Below are 20,226 nucleotides of genomic sequence, written 5' to 3'. Positions count from 1 at the left end.
CTTTGTTGTCTGTCTTGCTGTCTTTTGAAAACCAAAATAATGGCGGCGGGAAATTTAGGCACTGTGTACTCGTGTAATCACGTGTTGTTTTTGTTTTTTCGACTAAACACGGCTCCACACCCCAGTTTTCACAGATAATTTTTAACAATTAGTTAACAAGTAATATTTTCCGTCCACCATTGGTTTAAAAGAGCATATCAACCTCTTCAAAACACCTTGAGGTAATGTTACGAGCTGCTGTTTGAGTCCGATAAAAACACATGTGAAACCTGCGGTAACTTAAGAGTTTTACAAGCGGGGGTTTGTTATGATTGACATGGTTCTGGCCAATCAGTGCTCTGCAGGGTTTACCCAAGACCATTTAGTACCTACTTGGTTAGAACCCCAAGCTACCTGGGACTGAAAACGTACCTGGTTCCAGGGACCAGGTACCAGATTTAGCCAGTGGAAAAGCAAAAAAAACATGCCAAGTCGTGTAGGTTCCATGCAGTGGAAAACTGCTATAAGATTAGACCACTCTGTGCTCACATATCTCAGTGACCACCAACACCCAACATACTTTTGGCAACCACAGCCTTACCTTATGATGTACAAATTAAACACTAACATTATTTCTAGGTTCTGTAATCAGAGACAATTCATTTAGTTTTATGGGGTTTTATTTCATTTTGCATTTTCATTTTCGCTGGGTGTTTTTGTGCTGTCCTCGGTCATTAGAGCCTCTGGAGGCGATCTGTCCATCTTTGTAGGATAGGATTCATTAAAGCATTTAAACATCATTTTGTCGCAGTTTCTTCTGTGGAAAGATTTTACAGAATACTTGTCAGTGCAGATTAGTAAACGTAATGCTGACATGTTACAGTAATGACTCGAGAACTGTAAAAATGAGAAGAGGGAAGTCTCAACTCACCTGAATCCAAATCTTCTTGCTTATGGCAGGTTTGCTTTTCAGATCATCCACTGCTGCTGTTTAGCAGGTTGAAGGCCCCCAACACGCGAGGAAGCTCCTTGGCGAACAGGTCTGAAGGAAAGATTGCTACAGGTTAAATGCCTGCCTGAATACCACATCAGGAAGAGGTGGCTTTTAGACAGGCAGAAGAGTCACTTTTCTGCTTGTCCTGCCTTCACTTACTGCCTCCTTCGCCAAGTATCTACAGCCTTTCTTTTGGTTGCAGGCTTCCCCTGGCCTCCCTCAGGCTTCCTCTGCTTAACATGGCCCGTATATTTGGGTATCTTGCTCCCTATCATTGTTTGAAAAACATTGGACATTGAGATCAACATTCTTTTGGCATTAATCTTCATTAAAGTCATGAATATACAATTTTGCCATGATTAATACTGGAACTTACCTGGTGCCTTGTAAGCCAAACAGTGTCGACTCATCTCGGCAGCAGCAGGGAAAGGAACATGCCTGAGGGCAGAGGGCTCTGCCAGAAACTTCGAAACCAGGTTCTCCTTCTGAGATGAACAAAAATGAAGTACAGTGAGTCTCTATCCTTAGCTGGTCACTTAAATTTGTCTTAGATCATAAGCACACTTCTCATTATAAAAGCTGTTTAACAGAATGTCTGAGGTGTCTCACCTTCCTGACTTTCTGGCAGATGCACTCCAGCTCAGGCAGCAGGAATTTAGCATGGCGCTCTGCTGCCTCGCACACCAATGCCATTCCTGTTAGTTTTTTAATCCTGTTTCAAAAGCCAGACATTAAAATTGATTAACAAGACTTGAAATTGATGTACGTATTACTGTATCACTTCAATTCACACTTCCTTCTATCTGCTTCAATTGACTCGTAAATACCTTTGCATGTCCTGCTTTCTGATGAACTCAGTCACAGTCCTCTTCTGAGCAGCAAAGCCTGTCCATCTGGGAATCTTGCTCCCTATATTCACAAAATATTTCTTTTAATGTTTAAACCATCAAAAGCCTTGTCAGATATAAATTACACTTAAGATGAGCTCTATGTAGTTTACTGGATTGCTGTGGTGTTCTATTGCAGTACCGAAGTGGCCTGGTTCCGTGTAGGTTTACTCACCTCGCTGGGTCAGCCTGAACTGCCTTGGTGGTGTGAGCAGCTCACGCAGTTCAGCATCAGGATATGGTGTGATGCTGTATGGAGGTGCACTACACTCTTCAGGTGTCCACACATCCTCAGTTGAGTCCCTCGAAGGCCCAAAGACTGCGCAGGGAAAGCCGCTTTCTTGCTCGGTTGGTCTTTCCACTGCTTTCTCATGGCGGCTCAAGGACCTGACATTCTCGCGCAGGTAGTCCTGCAGCTCAGTGGAAATGCACCCCTGCAGATCCGCATCCACATTGCAGACGGAGAAGTTCTCTGGGTCGGACCTTGGGGATGGCTTCTCCAGATCAACATTCACATGTTTGGTTTTAAACACGCACCGTCTGCTCACGCTTTTTCGTGGTGCTTCCAATGGTGGGGAAGGCACCAAATAGGGTCTCTGCTGAAGGGGGCCCAAGGTACTCATCTGAACCCTCTCATTTGCCCTGCTCAGAAGCCTCCTGCTGGACTCCCCGTACAAGGCTTCCCTGATGGAGTTCTGGATGGTGTTCTGAATCCTTCTGTGGATGACCTCTTGAATCTCCATGTCCTCCTGCTTCTTTTGCCTCAAATGTGTGAGGTAAGACCTATTAGAGCCTACATCCTGAAAATGAGAAAGACAGAACATTTACTCCACCCGTCCTGCTAAACACAAGGATCCACACAGGCTTTTTTATTCTTAGATACAAACCAGGATGATATAGGGATTTAATAATCAGTGTTGGTGTAGCTTTTTAATCACTCAATTATTTTAGGAGACATTTTAAACCATATCACCCGCATTTGGCACAGCCCTATATTCCTGAGATCTAATCAGAATCTGAGCATGCTTTAGTCATAAGATTAATGCATTTAAGGATGTTAAGCTATAACTTATAAATCTGAAAGTAATAGTATAACTCTGTGGTTTCAGCACATTGGGCTTGTGCTGCAATATTAATGACAAGCACTGCAAATATATGTAAGATAATATTTTTTTATTTTGAAAATATAAATAAATAAATGAATAAAATTTAATAAATTATTTGAAAGTTAAGGCAAATCATTTAAAAAATGTAAAATCTATTCCATTTTGTTATTTATCAAAAAAAAAAAATAAGTTAAAAAATACCATTTGACTTACAGGTAACTTCCTGCTGTTCTCTGTTGTAGAATGTTTCGACATTTCTACAGTCAGTTGTTGCGTTGCGTCTTCAGAAAGATGGTTGCTCCAGAATATCAGCACAACAAATGAGGAAAGTACCGTGTGACACGCCGACACTGGGCGAATCCTCATTATGACATCACAACACTAGGCGTGGATAGTTGTCATAACTTCGACCAGAATCCTTCGAAACATTCCAGAAACTTCCAGACGAAATGACTTCCATTTGGTCAAACTGTGCTAACAGTATTGCGAAGAAAAACTTTTTCACTCTTTTGATTTTTTTTTCTTTTTTTTTTTCTTTTACACAGATTTCTTTATCTCTTTTTTCATTCATGTTTCTTTTTCCCCCTTTATACAACTATTTTTCTTTGTGCTGCATTTTTCATTGTTTTTATTAGGGGTAGGACTTTAACTCAATTAATTAATTACGAGGAAAATAACAAAATAAAAAATTGAACGCATTTTAATCGCACTTTGCACCATGGAAAGTTTCTCAGTGCATGAGTTCCAGGCATACAAAGTATAACAACGCACAATGTGCTGAACATGATGGAGATGACGGAAGAGACTATGCTGGTGGATGGGAAATTTAAATACAAGAAACTATCAGATGAAAATACAAACAAAAATGTTATTTGCACTTAATGCAGGAAGGAGTTTGCTTATCACAGGAGCATTTCCACCGTTCCTTACCACCTCAGCGCAAAACATGTTGGGGCTAGCACACAGTTTAATAATGTTAACAGTACAGTGATCCCTCGTTTTTTGCGAGGGATGCGTTCCAAGACCACCCGCGAAAAACGAATTTCCACAAAGTAGAGGAAACATTTTTTATGTATTTAAACGAGTATTTGGACTTTTAAAACCCTCCCTGTACTGTTAACAACCTACCCTTTGCATTAAACAGTCATTCTATAATGTTTTTCAGCTGGAACTAAATGTGATATCCTACCAGTTTTTTTAACAGAATAATTCCTAAGCTGTGATTTAGCGTAAGTAAATTTCACTCGGATGTGTACATGAACAATACATGTGCTGTATGTAAGAAATACTTGTAAATGATATATTTTGTCACCTACAGGCCTAGTCTAATACATGTAAATGATGAAAAAAGCCCCCTTGAAAAAACCCGCGAAGTAGCGAATCTGCGAAAGATGAACCGCAAAGTAGCGAGGGATTACTGTAATGCAAACAGTGTTGCCAGTCAACACTCGACCACATGTCGGGGTTCACATTCAGAAACAAAATGTCAAAGTCCACATCAGACAAACTGACCAATTCACTGATAGTAGACTGGTGGGAATATAAACAAGATTTTGAATTTAAGCTCATGTTCGTTGATTCATTCATCAACCAAACTTAAATCAATATTTCTCATGCTAAATATTGAAATGTGATTAATTTCAATTAATTACTAGCTTCTTACTAATAATTAGCTCCTAATTAATTAGATTAATTTTTTTTTATCAAGTCCTACCCCTAGTTTTTATGCATAGGACGGGGAAACAGGATTGAGGCGTGTCCCGTGTCCCAGCTAGCAAGGTAGATCTGGGCCGATTCTGGCTCAGGCACAACACTGTTGGCTCACTGCCATCTCGGCGTGAATGCGGCACCCTGCGTCTGGCCCAATTCCGGCTGCACATTGGCACTGTCGGCTGGCAAGGCGATTGCCATTGCAGTTAGCAAGTGTCCTCTGTGCCCAGACGTCTGTTGAGTGTTGTAAGAAGAAGGGGGGATGACACAGTGGTAAAAAATGGCCTTGTCCCAACTTTTTGGGGATTTGTTGACGCCATGGCATTTTTAAACAACATATTATTCCCTTAAAATGATACATTCTCTCAGTTTAAACTTTTAATCTGCGATTTGTGTTCTATTCTGTATAAAATATTAGATGTTGGCACCTCCACATCATTGCATTCAGTTTTTATTCACAATTTGTTTAGTGTCCCAACTTTTTTGGAATCTGGTTTGTATGTATTGATTTTATGTACTGTTTGTATACATTGCAATTGCTGTATGTTTACATTGTTTCAAGGTTGTATGAAAAGCACAGTTACTGATCTCATTGCACTGAATGAATGTACACTGTCAGAGATTAAAGTCGTGTTGATTTCATACACCCTGTTTCACCTCCAAGACTTTTTTTTTATGTTTTTTGGTATATGACACATTTCTATTATGAGAAATTACAAACATGTATCTCTCCTTCTGGAGAAGAGAATGCAGTGTACCTTTTAAGGAACAAAACTGGACTTTTAAACACTGTTTTACCTTTAGTGACCAATATTGTACCTTTTATTTCTGAGTGCAAATTATTTAATAAAGCAGTAATTTCTCCATGAACCTGATTCTATCCTTTTCTGAGGGAGGACTAGGGCCGAGTCATTTGAGCTGCGCCTTAGCCACAATACTTGCACAGACCTTCTATCTGCTTCAATTGGCTCGTAAATACCTTTGCACGTCCTGCTTTCTGATGAACTCAGTCATAGTCCTCTACTGAGCTTCAAAGCCTGTCCACCTGGGAATCTGGCTCCCTATATTCACAAAATATTTATTTTAATGTTTAAAGCACCAAAAGCCTTGTCAGATATACATTACATTTAAGATTAGCTCTATGTAGTTTACTGGATTGCTGTGGTCTTCACCAAGTGCTCTAAAACTATTGCAGTACCAAAGTGGCCTGGTTCTGTTTAGGTTTACTCACCTCGCTGGGTCAGCTGGAACTGCCTTGGTGGTGTGAGCAGCTCACGCAGTTCAGCATCAGGTGATGGTGTGATAATGTATGGAGGTGCACTACACTCTTCAGGTGTGCACACATCCTCAGTTGAGTCCCCTTCACTCGAAGGCCCCAAATCATATATAAATCACAGCATAATCTATTTTAGTTTACGTGTTGGACATCACCACATATTGTAGCTTGATTAGAGTCAAATGTCAAACCACACATTTATCATTGAACAGGGTAACTCTCCGCTTTTAGGTTTATGAGAATTTATTACTTGGTAGCGTCAAATTTTTTAAATCATACCTTAAACAAAACAGACTCCTGTGTTTCACAAGTAATCCAACTATCTACACACGGATTTCCACTCGACCGCTTTCGGGAAAAAACAAACCGAGCACACTGTTTACTCTGGCTTACGTCGGGAGCAGCTCGGCCTTTAAAGATCCACCTTTTAAACAATTATAAACATGCAAGATCGCTTCGGAATTTGTTTTTAAAACACTTACAGTCGCAGGAGAGGTGCTGCAGCGGTGTAAAGCTCCTAGAACCCGTTTAATGCTAACGAAATATTCCGGAGATTCCTAGCGCCCAGGCAATGGAACGATTTTTACGTAATGACGCCCAGACAACGGAAGGTTTAATTGCGTAAGGGCTTGGTGAATATAAAGGTTAGGGTGATTTTTATCGTAGATTCCAGTGTTAATATTGGACCAATGAGTGCCGCTGTCCTCGAAGCACTCTCCGCACGGATTCGCTTACAGCTCTTAGCAGCCGGGTCAGAGGTGATTGAACCACTGTAGACCAATAGCAGGGACTCAGGCGTAGACAAAGATAGACTATGTGCAGAGATCACTCACTCGCAGGCTTTGGGTAAGGGAAGGGAGCGCCCGGGATCCCCTACGGCTGAATGAGCGCTTTAGAGATGTACAGAAATGGCAAACCCGTGTTCACCAAACCCTAGATATACATTAGTGAACCGCAGAATAGTAGGCGTTTCTTGTTGTTTTAGCTTCGTTCCCTATTTGAGTTTCTCAAATGGAAATTAAATGATGGAAACTGAAGCCTGGGAATGAATAAATATCTTGCCCCAACGGTCATCTTTAATTTAAACCCCCTTTAATTTAATTTAAATTAGAATTTTGTTTTATTTAGAACCTAAAGAAATCTAGGGTTAGTGATTGCTCGGGGATAGTCAATTCCCCCAAGTAGACGGCTGCATCCGAAATCGCATACCTCCATACTACACGATACTCTGAGGTACTGGGGCTGTTGTCCCACTGCTCATGAACGATCACTCGGGTTTGTTGATGCTGGAGCAGGGAGATGCCAGTGTTTCAGAGTTACCTGCTGGTTCTCTCCTTTTAGGCTGACTGTTGTAGTTAAACCTGCCGGAGTCGCTCGCCACACTCTGACAATATTCATATAGTCTATTATCCATGAACAGAAACTGAACTAATGCCACCCCTCTACTCTTTCTGAGTTAAGGACTGCCCTCCTGCCCGGCAGGACAGCTGAGGGAAGATTGGCTGCTGACGGCTCTTGCTCACCTGCCTTAAGACCACATATCTGCCCTGCATTCCCAACATCTGCCACACTCCTTACCTTCACACCGCATCTCTGACACCTGTCGTCACCTATGCATCAGCTCCTAGATATTTGATGGGACTGATCCAGCACAGAGCATTACTAAAGACCGCCATTACCTATAGAGAGTCCAAGGCTGCTTCTAGCTGTAGTTTTAAATTAACATTCTTATATATGATTTGTTGAACCTGAGGAGGTCCATCTATGAGTCTTGGTTTCGTCTTCCAGCTTTGGTGGAGTTTTTATTTGCCACTGTTGCCTTTGCCTTGCTCACCTGGGGTTATTAATTTCAATGTTTGTTTTAATTCTCATTTTCTGGAAAGCTGCTTTGTGACACCATCAGGTTGGAAAAAAATGCACTATACAAATAAATTCGAAATTTGACAATGTGCTAGAGCAGTGGCAGAGCGGGTAGTGTGTCCAAATACACAATTCGCATCTCGGAGTTGGCAAAAGTCTCTGGATGACTGCATCGAAAAAGATTTTAGTCAGGGTCCAAGGAACCACATTGAATTCTGGGATACAGCAGTGTGCTCCAGTCACATACTCCAAATTCTCTTCAGACGGAGATGTGTTAATGTTTGGGGATATGATTTAATGTTCATAAATAGCTGTAGGTTTCTGTAAGTAGCTTTACTTTAGAATTTTTTATATTTCTGAATAAATTTGAAGTCAAATTTCATCATTCATTAGAGAACACAGAAGCAAGGTTTAATGTAGGCGATGATGTAAATTTTCAAATTTGTTTTGAAGTTAACAACAAAAAAAAAAGATCAAACAATTCTGTGTCACAATATGCACTTTTTCCCCTGCACTGCATCTGCTCTACTGGACTCTGCTCTACCTTTGTGGTTCCTGGTTGGCTTTCACCCAATAAAGCCCCCCAGCCCCAAAATGTAGCCGATTATGTCGCAAAACACCATCTTAACCAAGAAGCACAGGCTTGGAAACTAAAGCAAAGGTGGCGGTAACATTAAGCCGAAAAATATTAAGTGGGAATGAATGCGGCTCCAGTCAGATTCGGTCAGAGCAGAAGATTTTATTAGTTTCTTGTAGCTCACAAATATAAATAAGTAAGTAAGTAAATAAATAAATAAATAAAAGGACAAAATTATTTTTAAAGTCTCTGTTGAGTCAAATGTCAAACCACACATTTATCTTTGAACAGGGTACCTCTCCGCTTTGATGTTTATAAGAATTCATTATTTGATAGCGTCAAACGTTTTTGCAATAGAACAAATATGCAATAGAATGCTGTATAGGAATGATATTAAAAGTGGCAGAGGGCTATACTATAAGGTTTAGTGTTCTGGTGCTGCAAGTCTCTGACATGTTAACATTAATACCTTAATGCTATCCTGTATTTATTTTGCATTTTAGGACACACATTTAAAACACTTGATGGTCTGTTTCATGACATCCAGGCTCACAGTACTTGTCCATTCTGTAGAAAGTGTGATGAGTGCACGCAGGACCGTATCTCTAAAAAACATCACAAGTATTCTGTTTTTTTTAAAGATGCTAGCAATAGTAAGCAGTCTGTTTCTAATCTGAATTTCTATGTTAATAACGGTATATTTATTTTGGTAAATGCTGAGGAAATACTAATGGTCAAAATGTTCCTTTGTGATCAGTGTGATTGTCTTATTATTGAGATTAAAAACTTAAAAAATGATGTGCTGTTTATGATCTGTTGTTTTTGTAGACTTTTGATGACTTAGCAGTAGTTACATAATGTTGAATTCTTTTTTTCTGTCAGATCTTTTCACAGTGCCATGTTTTTGTGGACAAGTTAAAGACTTAAAAAGAAGTAATTGGCACTGTTTTAAATGTGGACAAATTTTGCAAAGACTACACTCTTTCAAAATCCATTTGCAAAAACATGGTAGGACTAACTGTCAGTGGTATAAATTTGTCATATGCTGTGGTGTACCTTTGTGTATCTTACAAGTCTATAAACTGCTTTCATAGGATGCATTCTGAATGAAGATTCTCAGGAACAGTTCACTAAAAGTATGTGTACAGTTTGTCTTACAGTTTTGTAATGGATTTTTATTGTAGCTTTCTTTTTCATCTGGTATTCTTCATTCTTCTTCATCAATCCTACATTCATGCATGCATGGCTGTATCCATAGCTCACCTTTATTTTCCATATTCAATAGGTTGTCAGAACTCTTTCTGCATTTTCTTTGTAGTAAATTTAATTGCTCTGTGGCCGAATTGATTTTTTTTTTCTTTTACAGAAAAGCCAGAGAGAAGTAAAAAGAGAGAAAACTGTCCACGGAAGCTAGCTGGTGATTTAAATGTACCTTCTGTCAATCATCATTTGCAACAGCTGGAAGCCTCAGAAGCCTTCAAAAAGAGAGACATGAAAGACAGACAGACCCAATATACTGTGTAGATGAAGAGAAGGGCATTTTCATAATAGCCAAAAGTAGCAGAGGCCAGAGCTGGACCAATACATGTCCAAAAAAGTACCACATTGCAGGTTATTGGGTGTGAAGTGGAAGAGTGCAGGGAGTACATGACTCTGGCAAAAGCAAGTGGAATGCCAAGTCTCGAGTATGAACATTTGAGAAGAGCTTCACATGCACATCCGTATGTGGCCCCACAAACCCTGAAACATGGATCTATTGACTTAATGCATGAAAAAGGCTTAATTTCCAGTTCTAGGAAAGAGTGTTTCTTCATCAACCAGACAGCACACACAGAGGGAAGCTGCACAGTTTTCCCCATTTTCTATGAAGAGCATGGTTACACGGGCAGGTACACATATTTCTCTATATATACAGGCAAAAATGGACGTTGGTGTGTTTATGGATTTGGTGTGTCTAGAGTGACTTTTGACAAACTATCTGGCTGCTGGTATTGCCTTTGTAAAGGCACCAAGAAACAGTACCGATGTATTCACATCTATTTGAGTATGTGGTGGCTTTATCAAGAGAGAGAGGATTTGTTGGTTGAATGTGCCCAATCAGCCAGTGAGGGAAACAGTTTTGAGGAGGAGGAGGATGCAGACATTTGTTTGGAGAGAAAAGATGGCCTCACAAAAAAAACAGATAGTAGACATGACCACATATCTCTGGCAGATGAAAAGAATACCTGAGAATTTGCCACAGGAATTAAAGATTCGGGTCAGTCCTTTGCCAGCGAGGCTTGAGACTACAGTAACAACATGTCCCACATGTGCACATCTAATCCTACAGGAGGTGCATCTCATTTCTCTTGCGTGTATCGTTAAGTGTATGTTTAAATATATGAATGCTTATGTGTTAATTGATTAAAATGTTCTTTATTATGTACGCTGTGTTGCGTATTATAAAATGAACACTGATGATATTGATAATGATATTACCGGTCATATTTTGGAGCACGTAATTCAATGCTTTGAGAAATTTAGGTAAAACGTTTATTTATTGATTCATTTTTTTAGTTAGAGATGTACGTAGAATGTAAGTGTGAAGGCAAGAGCATTTATACGTAAGGTGCTTTATATGGCGCATTTTTTTTTTTTTTTTTTTGCAGGGGGGAAGAAGCCATTAGCTAGTTATCGTTACAAACGAGGACGAGGGAAGGTGGAGATCACCATTTTGTTCTTTTCAACTCAACAGCTAATTAACCTGTGGCTCAGGCTAATCTCATCAGTAAGTGCTGCATTCTGTTAAATTTCTGTAGAACTGCTTGGCGAATTTAGTGTGTGGTGTTGGAGTCGAGTAACGGATGGGCGACTCATGAGATTATTTGACGAGTTCATGAACTTAAACGCTATAGAGCTAAATAGTTTTTTTTGTCTGAGTCTGTTTCACAATGTTCTACAATTAGGACCGAAATCTTTTAGAATAATTCGCCTGGTTGGTAAATATATTAAATATGGCATACAATTATGGACCAAACCTTTTAGAACAGCGGTCCCCAACCACCGGGTCGCGACCCGATACCGGGCCTTGGGCCATTACGTACCGGGCCGCACAGAACATTTGAATTTTTCTTTTTTTTTTTTTTATATTGATTATCAGTCTAAATGTTGATGTTTTATTTAGAAAAGTGACTCTGCACTCTGAAAAGTAATTCCGCACAAACGCATACATGCGTAACCAGACGTTACCCCAAAAGCTAGCAAAAAGGAGTGAAAAACAAACATCTTTGGCGAGCTTCTTTGGAAAGGGGAAAAGGCCCAATAAGGAGACAGAAGAAGAGCCTACGACTTCCAAGAAAACGAAATCTGCATTTAAAAGACAATATCAGGATTCCTACTTAAAATACGGGTTTATTCCTACAGGTGATTCGCAACCAAAACGAAACTACGGAACAGATTGTACGTAGCAGTACGGAACACATTTCGGGTGTCACTGTCTCCCATTGCCAGCTTGTTGCAGAGAAACAAGCTCACCCAGTAAACAAGGAACGTCCCTGGACTTTAAAAATGGGTCCAAAAGTTGTCTGTCCGTCAAGGACATATTTTAAATGCCAATGGACGTCCAAAATCCATCTTAATAAGTTAGTTAAGTGGTGACCAATTGATAACGTCAGTGGACGTCCAAAATGCGTTTCATACAAATAATTTATTTCGGGACCAACTGGGGACCGCTGTTTTAGAATATTAAATGTGGCATAAAATTAAGTACAAAAACATTTAAAATAGTTTGTATAGATGGTAAATATATTAGATATAACATACAGGGACAACGCATTTTAGAATAGTTAGATTAAAGAGTACAAATTAAATATGGCATAACGTTAAGGCCAAAAACTTTTAAAATAGCTCACTTAAAGGGTAAAACATTAAAATAGCATATGATTAAGGCCAAAAACTTTTAGAATAGTTTGCCTGGCTTCATAAATAAAATATTTTAGAATAGTTTGCCTGGACACACATACATTACATGTGCACAGATAGCTAATTACTTTTTTACCCAGCAAAAATTCATGCTTATTTATGTCTTGGAACCTTTACAGCCAATTATTGACTATATTTGCAGGTCAATAAGTATCAAAATGTGAATACACTTGGTTTTGCTATCTACAACACACAATTTATATTTGTGTCTACAATGTGAACAATTCTGGGAAAATTTGAACCCAATTTTATGTAATATCTCAAAATATGTAGTAAATTATGTTTTTTGATGATAAGGCAATGCGATTAATCTTTGGGAAATAATCACAACCCTTCACTTCTTTCCCTGTAGGATATGCTGGCTAAAGTTGAGTTTGGAGGAACACAAAAATATGTAAAAGTTCCACAGTCCAGTGAAAGTGTGGAATATAACAGATTTTTTCAAGACAGTTAGTATTTTTATTTGTGAAAATAAACCATGAATAATCCTTTTGAAATTAGAATGTTTTCTGTGAGAAAATGGCTAATTACCTTAACAAGTGGATGATTTGAATATAGTACAAGTTATATTGCTGTTTCTGTGCCTAGGTTGCTTACTGCAACATTTTTTGTTCTCCTTGTAACAGTGAAATTTTCTCTGCAACCTGAATGTCTGAGAGAGGGTCAGCTAATTTTAACTGATGAATCATGAACAGAAGTGGATGAAGATATCTTCGAGGAGCTTGGGTGTACTGAAATTCAAGATCTCTTTTAGGCAACCAGTTATAGGTAAGCCTAATTAGTGAATGGAATGATTTTGCTCATAAAAATAGAGAAAACATGACATAATAAAGAATGCTGCTTTTTGTGTGTGTGTGTTTTATTTATTTCCTTAATTTTACTCATTTATTGTCTGTAACCGCTTATCCAGTTCAGGCTTGCGGTGTGTTAGGAGTCTACCCGGAATCACTGGGCACAAGGGAACCTTAATTTTACTACTTCTGCTAATTAATACTTTTTTGTTTCTTAGATCTGGATGTCCAAATTGTCCGGCATGAATCAGCTTCTTCTGTAGTATCAGACACTCCACTTTCTCCACTGTCATCCAGTTCATCCGATTTGACTGCCATCCTTGAATTAACAAAGAGGAGGAGGGCAACAAAATTTATGGATCGGGATCAAGCAATTTTTACATTTTTAGTAAAAATGAATTAGAAGATCTAATATGGCATTGAATTATGTTTTGGAAGATGGTGGAAACTGTCCTTAAGGCTAATCCAAAGGGCAAAGAAGTCTTCATGGAGTATGACAAGACTAAAACACTTATAGATGCAAAACAGAAACAGATGGTGAACATCCTGGTTGCAGATATGATCGAAACACATGGGTAAGACATTCAAGTGAATTTGAATTAGGGTCCACATACACTGAAAATGTTTAAGATATTTAGTTTCCCTTTAAAGGAGTATTCCACCATCAAGTGATCGAATTAATTATGCACTAGGAATTGTGACCCTGTTTCCGTGCCTGCAAGATCCATACTCTGATAATGGATATGTAAGTTAATGTTATTATTTGGCTGAATATGCAAACTGCTGTGTCACTCATTGGCATTTGTGTTTCTTAATAAAAAAAATTGGTAGTGATTGGTTTGTGTCCAAAACAGGAACACTACTACGATCCTGTGGGTAACACGGGCTACCTAGCATGGAGGATTAAGACAGTTGTTACGACCTGGTCTAGGGCAGACCGCAACACAAAAAAATGAAACAACGGAGTGTGATGAGTGCAAAAAAAACTACAACTTAGGACAGTTTTGTGAAATGTATTGAGGTGATTGATACAGTTTAGTGACCAGAAAATTGACTTCAGGAGTGACTCAGGCCAAAACAACAAACAAACCCCACACTAACTACTTTTAGGTACACTAACTAACCTGTGAAAGATGACAAAAACAAAGACAATGTGCTACCCTTACTCCCTTGCTGTGTATAAACAGAGACAAACCCCAGTTCCCAAAACAAAAACGACAGCCACTCCCTACAACTGGTACACGATTACAAATATGTACAACAGACAGGCAACACTCACAAAAACATTCAACAATTAACAATTCAACACTAAGCGAGTTCAACAGCACAAAAATGTAAACAGTCAAGTGAGGAAGCATTCCTCCCTGGTGTGACATAACCCTCTCTTTTATAGCCGATGGTTGAAGCCAAACCATGGACCCAGATTCCGGCATCTGGCATGCAGTCACTCAGGAACCCAGAACTGGATCTTAAAACATATGGACAGGACAGGATAGAGATAAAAGAGAACATCCATGCCCATAACACAGTTCAGTGCAACACCTCTGTTGCCGCTCAAAGGCAATCAAGGCCTGCTTATCTGGATAGTCCAAAAAGCAGACGAGAAGCTCTACCAAGTGGTGAACAATCTTTGGTGACGAGTGCAGGGAGGCTTTATCTACAATGAGGCACACAACAGATGAGTCTGTGGTCAAAGAGAGAATGAGAGCAACTTTCCAGTATAGGCAGAAGATGGTTCATGATAAGGATGCATCAGTTTCAGTCCTAGATGTCTTCCCTCGTTTCCTTGACATTCCTGGATTGGTAAGAAATGTCATCTTAAATATTAGACAGGTCTCTACTCTTTAACTAACCTGTATATTTAACCATGTATGGAAATTGTATGTCTCCTTCTTCGAAGATTGACCAGGACTTTGCCATGATGTTTGGAGATGAGGTGTCCAGTAGGTTTTTGGCGAAGTGGCCTACATTTTTCAAGCCCAGAGTCATTAGTGACTGCAAGACCCTCAGCCCAAATCAGTATGTTGAGGAACTGCTGTTAGCAATTGAACCCCGTCCTGAGGAAATAAATGGTGAGTGGGACTTTTTATTACCCATATATTTCTAAAGATTTTTAAAAAGCATTTGTTAATTTAACACAGTTTGTTCTCTAGGATGGGACAGTGATATGTCAGCGATTCTCTTGCTTCTGCATCTACTGCCCCCAACCTCAAAAGGCCAGAAAAAAACAGCGAAGATTAGTTCAGCCCAGGCAGCCAACCATCTTGTGCGATACCTTCAAGTATGTAGTGTTTGACTTTTGTACATATTCATTGTTGTCTTTTGTGTCTTGTCATTTAGAAATCTTTGATTTATATTAAGGGTGGCATGGTGGTGCTGCAGATGGTTTCACTGTCCCACAGCTCAAGGGTTCTGGAGGAGTGGGTCAAACCCTGCATCAGGTCACTTTGTGATGTGGTGTGTTCTCCCTGTGTCCTCCAGAGGCTATGGTTTCCTCCACAGTCTAAAAACACATGCTGATTAGTTGATGTATTGGCTATTGAACAGTATTCAAAAGGTGTGTGTGTGTGTGTGCTGCCCTGTGAATGGCTAGTGCCCTGTCCAGGGTGCATTCTTGCTTTGTGCCCATTGATTCCAGATAGACTCTAGACCCATCATGACCCTGAGCTGGATGAACTGATAGATTAATGAAGGAAAGATTCCAAGTATATTTAGGAGCAGTGGTTCTCAGTCCTGGTCCTGATGGGCCTTTGCCCTGCATGTTGTAATTTTCTCCTCACTCAATCACACCCACTTCAACCCTAGGGTTAGCTCTTTAGTTGCATCAGTTGTGTTGGGAGCAGAGGAAACTCTAAAATGTGCAGGGTGGCCCAACAAACCAGAATTGACAACCACTGCTTTAGAGGTTAGAACAGGAGATATAATTTCATTTTTACTTTTCTAATGGCATTTAGATTGCAATAGGTGGTCTAATGATGAAATGGTACTACCAGAAATGATCCTCAAAGAGAAAATGTCTGTGTCATCTATTTGCACTGACTTTTAACATGTCGTCCCTTTCTAACCTATAGGAAGGGGCCAGTCTTACTACCTTACTTGAGAGAGCTGAAACAAGACAACCCTTCCTCCTCTGCATTGTTGAGCAAAAGAACAAAGTCTTAAAGTTCTACATCATCATCAATCAGAAGCCTGTCCCATGCAAGGCTCAGACATCAGTGGCTGCTTTTAATGAGCTATTTAAAGCTCACTTCGTCTTCAGTCTGATGAATCTCTGAGCAATTTCTATACATTTGTGCAAACCATAGTGTATAATATTGATGTTGGAAGTGCAAATGTAACCCAGGTTATAAAAGCCTGATTTATTAAAAGAATATTTTATTATTAAAAGGGCACAAAAGTTGAGTTAGACTGAAGCTGAAATTGAATATGAAGCATAATATAATAATTGAAATATTATAAATAAATAAAGACACATGTGAGGAACAGAAACTTTATTCACTTAAAAAATAATTATTTTATATATTTTTGAGAATATTTAATTTGTTTAGTAGTACGTCACACACTACAGCCAATAAGGTGATTGACTACGTTGATAAGCGCGGGTAATTCTGCTGATCTGGACCCAGTTCTTTCTTTTGGGTCGAGCAGCTGTCGTGAGCAGAAGGCAGCTGCAGAAGAAAGGAGAAAGATAGATTAAAATTTGGATTTATGTAGTAAAAAACTGCAGTGTTACAAGTAAACCCTCTTTAGACTAGATCACCGAGCTGGTGGACCTGGGAAGCCCTCCGTGGCGAGTTTTGCATCGGTGAGTTAATTTAGTAATTACTGCGCTAGCCGACTATGCTACGCTAACCATGCATTTTCATTAGGATTATGGTGATGCCTGTGCTTAAACGTGTCAATGTAACTCTTTAAATTTCTTTATAGCTTATATGAATGATTATTTATTGGAGATATTTCAGCCTGTGTAACCACAGGCTGGCCTTTGTGAGCCCACGATAAACGCGCCACAAATTCGTGCGCGTTGCGAGAGTTTAACCCCTTGTGTGCCAAGCAGTGCATTTATCTTTATTTTCTCTGTACATAAATCTCAATTATTGTAAATATGTTCAATTAATTGGTCAAGAAGGTAAAGATGTTGTGAGTATGTGTAGTTGAATGTGAATTATTATGTTTAAAGCTTATATGTGTTCATATAAAAACTTGATGTTGACGGAGTATTATGACCTATTATAGGTCAGGTTTTTGGCTAGATTCAATTTGGACCCCCCCTTTTCTACATTTGATGGTGAACCTCCCTGGATCCCGACCCTGGAAGCTGTCCACAAGTGCTGTGGACAACTCTGCTGTGAAACCCCCTTCTTTCTATTGTTGCTGAACTTTCACTACTCTCCAGTGTGGTAGGAGAAACACGTACCTTTCCACAGACTGGACCTTTTTGCACATACTCAGCTCCAACTGCCACCTGTGAAACAACCGGACATTAATTACTCATATATACACACACAGAAAAAAAAGCATATTTTGATATTAATAGATATTGGTGTATAAATAAATATTTTCTTATTGATATACATATTTTCCTACCCGGGTAGAAGTATATAAATATTGATACAGATACAGTTATCTGATATATATATATATATATATATATATATATATATATATATATATATATATATATATGGTAATAACAGTAATATAAGGTGTATTATTTATATTGAATATCCTGCCTGTTTTTTGTATTTTATTTTATAATATTTTACTTACCTTTTTATTAAAAGGAGGCTAACCTCCAAATCTCAGAGCAGTGGTGCAGTGTCATCTCTTGCGTGGTGTTGTCCTTGGCTCCGTAGACGATCCTAGGTTTTTCTGATTGGCCCACAGTATTATTTTATAATTCTTGTTAATTATTCCCAGATACTTACCTTTGGTATTTAAATATTGGAATCTAGCTAAGTCACTACTATTTTCTAGCAATTCGCTACATAAAACTTGGCGAGCCAGCCAGGAGCCTAGTTACGTTAAATACTCACTCAAGAGCAACACTGCACAACTGTCTAATCAAACTAAGTGTTTCACATGCTAAAAATGGAGTTCATTGAACATAACAGTGTTAAAGTCCCTAATTCTGTGATAGTTAATGGATTAACTGGGTCAGACTGTGGTGGAGAGGTGTTGACATTTCTGAAAGAACATGGTGCAATAAATAGGACACTAAAAGTGGACGACGCTAGTTCCGAGCTACATTCGCAGGTAATTGTAGAATACAGTTCCGGTTCTGCTTTGCAGACATTAGAACCCCTTCTACCCTACCGTTGTACACTCGCTGATAATACTGTGTGCTGTGTACGAGCACTAGCGGATGTTTACTCTCAGGGAGTGGGTAGTAAGATTACTCACACTTATGTAGGTGAGTTACAGAGAGTAGCTAAACTAAGTGGGAGGGATTTAGAAGCTATCCTACGGGAAGCCCTGGATCAGATAGGTGATATCATTGACACGCCTGATATTGTCGAACTAAAAAATGACTCTCATCCTGCACCAAGCCCCGACCAAACATCAGAGCAAAACCAGTCTGAAATTTCGTCCCAAGCTGTGTTCGGATCTCACCTGAAACCTACCTCTGATGACAGCAGGAGCCATCATTCTGCACATTCCTTGTCACCTGCTAAGCAGAGAACAGTTCCATTGCTCGATTCTTCTACATTTAATCCACCTGAAGTGCAGAAAGTGATAGTGGAGCACATCGTGAGAAGCAAAGAAAAGTCTCCATTCGCTGGTTCAACTGTGAGATTGAGAACCTTTTCTGGAAAAGTTCCCAAGCCATATAGCGAGGTCGACTACGACACTTGGCGTTCTCAAGTTGGTCTGATGCTTAATGATTCATCAGTCCCTGATAGGGAAATAACACGTAGGATACATGAAAGTCTTCTGTCCCCCGCTGCTGACATAATCAAGCACATTAGTCCAGAGGCTGCAGCTACAATATATTTGGAGCTGTTGGATTCAGCCTATGGTACTGTGGAGGATGGAGAAGAGTTGTTTGCACAATTCATGAGCACTCTGCAAAATGCAGGAGAAAAACCGTCAGCATACCTGCAACGTCTTCAGTCTGCACTGAGTCGAGCTGAAAAAGCAGGTGGAGTTAAGACTTGTGATATTAATCAGCAGCTCCTTAAGCAGTTTTGCAGAGGCTGCTGGAATGATAGTTTGCTAACAGACCTACAGCTAGAGCACAAGATAAAACACCCCCCACCGTTCGCTGAGTTGCTGCTACTAGTGCGTACAGCTGAAAACAAGTATGAAGCTAAAGTTGCAAGAAGAAAACAGCACCTAGGCTTAGGAAGACAAAAAGCAGCAGTGCACTTACACACTATGTGCAACAGGAGTGTACTTCATGTTGAGCCAGATTCCAGTGAAATGAGTGAATTAAGAAAAGAACTAGCTCAGATTAAGAGCCAGTTAACTTCCATTTTGACACAAAAGTATAAGAAAAGCCAGTGTGAAGTCGGAATCTTCAACAGGAGAGCCACTGACACATCCTAGACCTACAAAACCTGACCATGCACAGAAGAAATATAAAAAACCTCAGGCTAAGAAACATATCAGTGAAAAGCCAAAGCCCTGGTATTGTTTCCGTTGCGGAGAAGATGGACACATCGTGGCTAATTGCGAGGCCGACGCGAATCCTGCTCTTGTTGCTGCCAAGAGAAAAGAGTTAAGAGAGAGACAAAGAGTATGGGAAGATGAACAGAACCCTTTAAACTGAAGGCAGTTTCTGTCATGGGACAGCCAGGAACTGAAGCTCATTCACGTCCCGCTATCAAGAAAGCTGAAAACCCGCATACTCAACGAGCTTCACTAAAATGTGCACAAACAAAACAATCCTGCATTATACCTAAAGGACTGATAGGAACCAAGTGCACAGCTGGAGTAAAAATTGGAGAAACTCAGACAAATTGTCTACTGGATACTGGTTCCCAGGTGACCACAATCTCTCAATCATTCTCCAACCAACACTTACCAACGCATAAGATAGAACTACTTGGTGACTTGTTGGAAGTCGAAGGAGCTAATGGGCAG

General features: G+C 39.6%; 1 protein-coding gene across 2 annotated transcripts; it reads right to left on the bottom strand.

Moving 5' to 3' along the window:
* Positions 1-661: 661 nt before the first annotated feature.
* On the bottom strand, positions 662-6,292 carry LOC136697065 (uncharacterized). Of its 2 annotated transcripts, XM_066671959.1 has the most exons (9): positions 5,908-6,292; positions 5,656-5,737; positions 2,036-2,660; positions 1,801-1,882; positions 1,583-1,685; positions 1,350-1,458; positions 1,133-1,241; positions 911-1,021; positions 662-796 (listed from the first exon to the last, which is right to left on the bottom strand). In XM_066671959.1, exons 3-8 carry the CDS (start codon positions 2,601-2,603, stop codon positions 949-951), a joined length of 1,044 nt encoding a protein of 347 aa, XP_066528056.1. In that variant the 5' UTR covers positions 2,604-2,660; positions 5,656-5,737; positions 5,908-6,292; the 3' UTR covers positions 662-796; positions 911-948. The 2 variants fall into 2 exon arrangements, with proteins under 2 accessions (XP_066528056.1, XP_066528049.1); XM_066671952.1 differs by lacking the exons at positions 5,656-5,737; positions 5,908-6,292 and adding an exon at positions 3,180-3,563.
* Positions 6,293-20,226: the final 13,934 nt, after the last annotated feature.

The sequence above is a fragment of the Hoplias malabaricus genome, chromosome 1 (genome assembly GCF_029633855.1).
Source record: "Hoplias malabaricus isolate fHopMal1 chromosome 1, fHopMal1.hap1, whole genome shotgun sequence".
Taxonomy (NCBI): domain Eukaryota; kingdom Metazoa; phylum Chordata; class Actinopteri; order Characiformes; family Erythrinidae; genus Hoplias; species Hoplias malabaricus.
The sequence above is the reverse complement of the archived record's forward strand: the minus strand, read 5'-3'. Positions and strand labels throughout refer to the sequence as shown.